The sequence below is a fragment of the Somniosus microcephalus genome, chromosome 32 (genome assembly GCF_052327205.1).
Source record: "Somniosus microcephalus isolate GS21.2 chromosome 32, FLI_Smic_1.0, whole genome shotgun sequence".
Classification (NCBI taxonomy): domain Eukaryota; kingdom Metazoa; phylum Chordata; class Chondrichthyes; order Squaliformes; family Somniosidae; genus Somniosus; species Somniosus microcephalus.
Genome location: NC_141018.1, coordinates 33,008,405 through 33,015,546, shown reverse-complemented (window position 1 = coordinate 33,015,546; position 7,142 = coordinate 33,008,405). Strand labels below are relative to the sequence as shown.

The window sequence follows — 7,142 nt, the reverse complement described above, 5'->3', positions numbered from 1 at the left end:
TACCTCATCTCCACTTTCCTGCACAATCGCCATATCCCTTAATATTCAAAAATCTCATCGATCTCTGTCTTGAATATACTCAATGACTGAGCCTCCACAGTCCTCTGGACTAGAGAATTCCAAAGATTCACAACCCTCTGAGTGAAGGAATTTCTCCTCATCTCAGTTCTAAATGGCCGACCCCTTATCCTGAGACTGTGACCCCTGGTTCTAGACACTCCAGCCAGGGGGAAACACCCTCCCTGCATCTACCCTGTCAAGCCCTGTAAGAATCCAATTTCTTCACTCAGAGGGTGGTGAACTACCCACCAGCAAGAGTCAGCACTTTAGAGAGATGGGGAGAAACTGGGGAAAGAAACAAAAATTATTCATGACAAAAAAACTAGTTTATAAACCAACTTTATTTAGAATTTTGTATGAGACATGTCTACACAGATCTGAAAAAGCCACAGTTTACACGAATGAGCCTTGTGGCGATATATTAGTTTGGTTCCTTAACTATTTACATGGTTAATATTTTTAAAATCACGAGAAATCTATTACTGTGCTGACACTCACTTGGAACACTGATGAAATATATATATATATAAAATTATATGCAACTTTTTTTATACATGATCACAGTACTGCAATTGTTACCCGGCACATACACAGCAAATGTGTGCAGAGTTCAAAGTGTTTAACAGTACAATTACACTTTTATTTAAGATGCACTAGTTGTTCATGCTCAGTTGATGAATACAAACCTTTAATATCGAACATGCCGAGAGTTGGGAGATGACTCACTCCACAGCACCACCTAATGGCCAAGAATGTGCAACTACAGGCAGCAGTTTACATACAGGATTTCTAGTCTAAAAAGGTCCCTAAGCAGTTTCAATGTTAAATGTTGACATAAAAGTGTGACCAAAGGTCGTGACAAGGGGAGAGCAGGGAGGTATTGCGCACACAAGATTTTGTAGATAGGAAGCGCATCCAAACTTCAGATTTTGTTATACGAACCAACTGCTTCAAGTCACTTAAAACTTTTAAAATTATCTAAAACTAATCAATCATTTACGGTATTAAAAAAAAGATGCTCACACCCCAGGAATAGAAACAGAAAATACTGGAAATGCAGAGCTATAGCTGGCCTTGATTCTCCTGGGTTAAGGAAGGAAATAAAACTTCCGAGGGTGCCTGCTCCAAGTTGCTGTCCAGGAAAACCTTCTGGACGTGGCAGTGTGTGGATGTTGGGGCGAGGACCAAAAATGGAGCTCGACTGCGATGCCTCCTTGGTTTAGCACGAACTAAATGTTGAGGCCAGGCCAATGACCATTTGAGCGAGCTGCCTCCATAACCTGACCCCAGCAAAAGGAGTTGATGCCTTCAGGAGGGGCGGGGACAAAATTGGAGGAAAAAAGAGGGTGGGTCAACGAGGCCACACTCAAGTTTCCCTGGCAGCTGGTCACAACGGGGCACTGGGCCGAGCTATTCTCCCCCACTCAGCAAGGATAGTGTCGGGAGAGGGAGGAAGGAGACGAACAAATAGGAAGAGGATTAAAAATAATAAAAAATACTGTCTGGAATTGGCCTTTTACTTCTGGGACTTGAGTCACATTCAGCCCAGGTGAAAGTCTCGGTTTGTCTCATTCAAGAGGGTGTGGACCCACAGCGCGCACTGCCCCACGGGTAATTCAACCAACTTAGGATGGTCGCTGTGGGAGATGGAAAAATGTGTCACACTGGTGCACGAGGGACAATTTGGGCTGAGGCAGACTGTTGGGACAGAGTAAAAGGGAGTTTTACACTGCATCTGATTGTACCTGAACTGGGAATGCTAAATGATTTATTCTTTACCACAACACTGAACACTCACCTTGATTCAAAAAAATAGATCTCTCAAGGTCGGGGGGATTAATTCGTGCAAAAATCAAATTTCTTGGACTGCATGAACAAATGATTCATGCAGCAATATGCAGGGCTTAAAATAGCATCATTTGACATGAATTTACCATAGCAACTAGTCGATAAGTGAGGCTACAGATGAAGGCCACAGGTGTGACAATTGAACATCAAATTCAGTAAATTGTGTAGATTCCCACCCAACTACTTCACGTAAACTTTAAAGTTAAGCAGCTTGCTGGACATTCCCAATTACCATCAGTGTTACTGTCCCCTCAATTTACTCCCAAGGAATGCGCAGCTGGATTCACATTGTCGACCAGGCTTTGGTGCTCTCAGGCTCTCTCCAGGTAGGTGCTGGGGACTAAGCCACTCCTTCCATTCCTCCTCGCTGTCCACCACCCATCCTCACTCTCCTCTGTGATTTGGATGATGTCGTTGGCGGTTATATCCAATTCGTTGCCGTTCTGACAACGAGACAGAAAAAAAACCCATTAGATCTCCTCTATCTACTGGTCAAGGTTCTTACATTCACAATCCTGTTGCTAGTAGGCAGGGCCCCAGGGCACAAAACTGCCCCTAATTCTACAACCATTGGCAATCTCATTAAAGAGCTACCAAAGAATGTTTTTAAGTGGTAAATGGAAAAATGGTTTACTGGTGAACTCTACCGAGGGTGGGGCCGAGACGTACGGTTGGGGAAGAGTAAAGGCAACTTCACTTTGCATATGACCGTGCTATACCTGACCTGGGAATGCCTGATGCTAAAACTGGGGGCTCAAAATGAGAAGTGTGTTTTCCCCAGCACTAATATCCATCAACCTGATAGGAATTTACATTAAAAAAGTATTTTAATTGCCCCATTTCGTAGCTCAATAGCCGACCCATAGAAACCAGGGCAGACCCAGATTTAATCCCAATGTTATGTTAGCGGAAAGTTCCACGATTGTTACAATTACTAATGGAATCTGCCACCTCTCCCCTTTAGTCCACACCATGTGGTTAACTCCGTCTACCCTCTGAAGAACGAACATAGGAAAAAAACTGACAGGCAAGAAAAGATTAGCTGGTCCATCAAGCCTGCCCCACATTCATGATGGTCAGAGCATCGTTAACAAGAGACTTCCGACCCAATGTTCTCCGTACTTTTTCCCCCCTCCCCGTGCACGGGCCCTTTAACTGGCTGCGCGTCCCATTCAAATCTTCGCGCTCGCGCGGTTATTCCCATTGTAAAGCCGGTGAGTGGCCTGTGCGGGACCTCCAGACCGCTGCATGGCCACGCAGCTTAATGGGAGCATTGTTCCCGCCTACCCCCAAGCAACCGCGCACGCTCCTGGGAGTGCGAATAAAAAAAGCGACAATTGCTACCAGCTCTTGGAGAAGGCAGCCCACCAACACCTCCCCAGGGCAACGAGGATGGGCAATAAACGCGGCCTTGCCAATGTCGCCCACATTCCGAGAACAAATATATGCAAAAAAGACTGCCTTCTGTGGGATGTGGCAAAAGATCACTTCTGCAGAAGAGAACAGCGAGGAGGCTCACTTCGCATTCTCACCTGAGCAGTGTAGTCGTAAAGTACTCTGTAGTTGTTTGGATTTTCATGTGCGACAGCAACACTGGCATACAAATCCTCTGCTAATAAAAGACAGAAAAAACTGAATAAGCATTGCAGTGACTCGAGAGGTTCTAATTCCCACATCTGTGGTGTTAGGATTGTCAACAGGCTATGAGCCAGGACTTAAAAGCTTTCCCCCATTTATTTTGAGGGTTTATAGCAAGGTAGTTCTCCCGGTGACCTGGAGGAATATGTATCCTTTAGCCAACGTCACTAAAACTGGCTTGCAGGAGATGGGTATCGATGAGAAAGATTGGAGCCGCCAGATTTTGCTCTTGCTGCCCATTGTGGAGTTTCTGGTTATACTAGAGCAACAGCGCTATCTAGTGGAACAACCAAGAACCAGCAAACCCTGTCCAGGGCAGAAACAGAGAGCAAGTCAGGTACCTTTCCTCAGAACCTCGGTCACTCAAAACATTAACTCCTCTTTTCTCTTTACAGATGCAGACGGATCGAAGAGTGCAAAGCTGCTGCATTTCTGCCCCCCACCCCACCCCATCACAGACCTTCCCTTTTTGTTCTTTCCTCCCAGTGCGCGCCGTGGCTCAGTGGGCAGCACTCTCACCTCCGAGTCAGAAGGTCATGAGTTCAAGTCCCCGCTCCAGAGACTTGAGCTCAAAATCTAGGCTGACACTCCCAGCGCCATGCTGAGGGAGCGCCATACTGTTGGAGGTGCCGTCTATCGGAAGAGATGTTAAACTGAGGCCCCGTCTGTCCTCTCAGGTGGACGTAAAAGATCCCGTGGCACTATTTCGAAGAGCAGGGGAGTTCTCCCTGGGTGTCCTGGGGCCAATACTTATCCCTCAATCAACATCACTGAAACAGATTATCTGGTCATTATCGCATTGCTGTTTGTGGGAGCTTGCTGTGCGCAAACTGGCTGCTGCGTTTCCCACATTACAACAGTGACTCGACTTCAAAAATACTTCATTGGCTGTAAAGCTCTTTGGGACGTCCGGTGGTCGTGAAAGGCGCTGTAGAAATGAAAGTATTTTTTTCTTCCCGCCCCCCCCCCCCACTTTTTCCCTCTGCACTTGCTTATAAACTGTTAAATCTCAAACTCCTTCCAGATCTGATAAAAGGTCATCGAGCTGAAACGTTAACTCTGTTTCTCTCTCTCCACAGATGCTACCTGACCTGCTGCTGAGTATTTCCAGCATTTTCTCTATTTTAAAGCAGTCACATTGTTCGGTTCGGATCTGGTGGACAAAGTTCCGACTAAAAGTTTGCGTACAGGCCAAATCTGCCCTTTCACGCCAACTGATGTGGACGCAGTGGATCAGGTTAAGAACGTAAGAAATAGGAGTAGGAGTCGGCCATTCGGCCCTTCGAGCCTGCTCCGCCATTCAATAAGATCATGGCTGATCTTCTACCTCAACTCCACTTTCCCGCCCAATCCCCTGATTCCCTTAATATCCAAATACAAGACAGAGACATGGACCATGTACAGCAGGCACCTCAAAGCACTGGAGAGGTACCACCAACGCTGCCTCCGCAAGATCCTGCAAATCCATTGGCAGGATAGGCGCACCAACGTCAGTGTTCTCGCTCAGGCCAACATCCCCAGCATCGAAGCTTTGACCACGCTCGATCAGCTCCGATGGACGGGTCACATTGTCTGCATGCCCGATAAGAGACTCCCAAAACAAGCGCTCTACTCGGAGCTCCGGCACGGCAAGAGCGCCCCAGGTGGGCAGAGGAAACACTTCAAGGACACCCTCAAAGCCTCCTTGAAAAAGTGCAACATCCCCACCGACACCTGGGAATCCCTGGCCCAAGACCGCACAAAGTGGAGGAGAAGCATCCGGGAAGGCGCCGAACACCTTGAGTCTCTTCGCCGGGAGCAAGCGGAAGCCAAGCGCAAACAGCGGAAGGAGCGCACGTCAACCCAAGCACCCCACCCTCCCGCCCCTTCAACCACCATCTGCCCCCACCTGTGACAGGGACTGTAGGTCCCACATTGGACTCATCAGTCACCTGAGAACTCATTTTTAATGTGGAAGCAAATCATCCTCGGTTCCGAGGGACTGTCCAAGAAGAGATCTCCAAATATCTATTGATCTCTGTCTTGAATATACTCAACGACTGAGCCTCCACAGCTCTCTGGGGTAGAGGATTCCAAAGATTCACCACCCTCTGAAGAAATTTCTCCTCATCTCAGTCCTAAATGGCCGACCCCTTATCCTGAGACTGTGACCCGCCTGGTTCTCGACTGGAAAATATTGCTGGAGCGGCGAGCAGGTTGGCTAGAGCAGGATGGCTACAACGTGACAACAGCGAGGGGATTTACTGGCTGGGATTGATATTGGGCCGTTTATAAATCAGCACGCCTGTGCAATAGCAGCTTAGCCAAACCTGATCCCATCCTTAGCTGACAGTGACATGCACGCACACACACTCGACAGGGCTCAACAGACAGTGACCAGGAACAGGAGCAGGAGCCACACAGGAATGTACAGTTATCCACTGCAGCTCTGAGGCGAACCAGAGTTTTAATCTATAGGCACTCAAAATACTAATACTCGTTCCAGAGTTTTTGTGAAGAAGATTTGGTTGTAATTCGGTTTCTTACCTGGAGGTGGCACCGTAACACTGATTGAATTACTGCTGTTGGATTTGGAATTATGGCCAGGTAATAGATTGGTAATCCTAAATGGCAAGAGAGAGAGGTCATCAATGGGTTTATTCACAAGTAACACCAGCTGGGAACTCAGAACAAAAACAATTAGAAACACATATAAAAGCCTGAGAGAGACTGGCTGAACATTCACACAAATCTTCAGCCATGTCTGATTACTTTTGTGATACACTGAATAAGTATATTTATTGATTTTTCTTAATAAAAATATTCCATTGCTTCAGGTGAGCAGTCAGACATTTTGTTTTGTTTTATTTTAGTGTTTGAAATTTCATGCCCTCCCATCCTTCCCCTGAAAACACTGACTCAGGCTGGGATATGGATCTACATGTAGGGCTGTCCCGATAATACCTCACCCGAGTGAGGATTCGTCATCTCTGACTTTGGACAGTCAACAGTGAGGAGGCCCATTTGGCCACCGAGGTCATCATAGCTGAGCCCCAATCCGGTCCTCACTCAGTATGCTTGATCGGCACCCCATCCACCACCTTAAACATTCACTCTCTCCACCACCGGCACACCGTGGCTGCAGTGTGCCCCATCTACAAGATGCACTGCAGCAACTAGCCAAGGCTTCTTCGACAACACCTCCCAAACCTGCGACCTCCACCACCTAGAAGGACAACAGACGCATGGGAACACCACCACCTCCAAGTTCCCCTCCAAGTCACACACCATCCTGACTTGGAAATATTGGCCGTTCCTTCATTGTCGCTGGGTCAAAATCCTGGAACTCCCTCCCTAACAGCACTGTGAGCACCTTCACCACACGGACTGCAGCGGTTCAAGGTGGCGGCTCACCACCACCTTCTCAAGGGGCGATTAGGGGATGGGCAATAAATGCCAGCCTTGCCAGCGACGCCCATGTCCAGGTACGAATTTTTTTTTTTTTTTTTTTTTTTTTATAAATGCTCACCTGCACTTTCCAGCAAGGGATCAGTGGACAGTGAACAGCAGGAGGAACTCGGGGCAGAATTTTCTGTCCCTAGCAAGAGGGCAGCGGA

The 7,142-nt window shown here is 47.4% G+C and overlaps 1 protein-coding gene across 4 annotated transcripts in view; it reads right to left on the bottom strand.

The window, feature by feature from the left end:
- Positions 1-383: 383 nt before the first annotated feature.
- pstpip1a (proline-serine-threonine phosphatase interacting protein 1a) overlaps positions 384-7,142 on the bottom strand; it is a 111,984-nt gene continuing 105,225 nt past the window's right edge. For 2 of the 4 annotated variants that reach the window (XM_085972330.1, XM_085972332.1), the window contains 3 exons: positions 6,073-6,149; positions 3,441-3,517; positions 384-2,351 (listed from right to left, as the gene is read on the bottom strand). In XM_085972330.1, the coding sequence (XP_085828456.1) occupies positions 2,220-2,351; positions 3,441-3,517; positions 6,073-6,149 (286 nt within the window). In that variant the 3' untranslated portion in view covers positions 384-2,219. Of the gene's footprint in view, positions 2,352-3,440; positions 3,521-6,072; positions 6,150-7,142 lie in introns of all 4 variants that reach the window. The other 2 variants (XM_085972329.1, XM_085972331.1) reach the window with 1 other exon arrangement.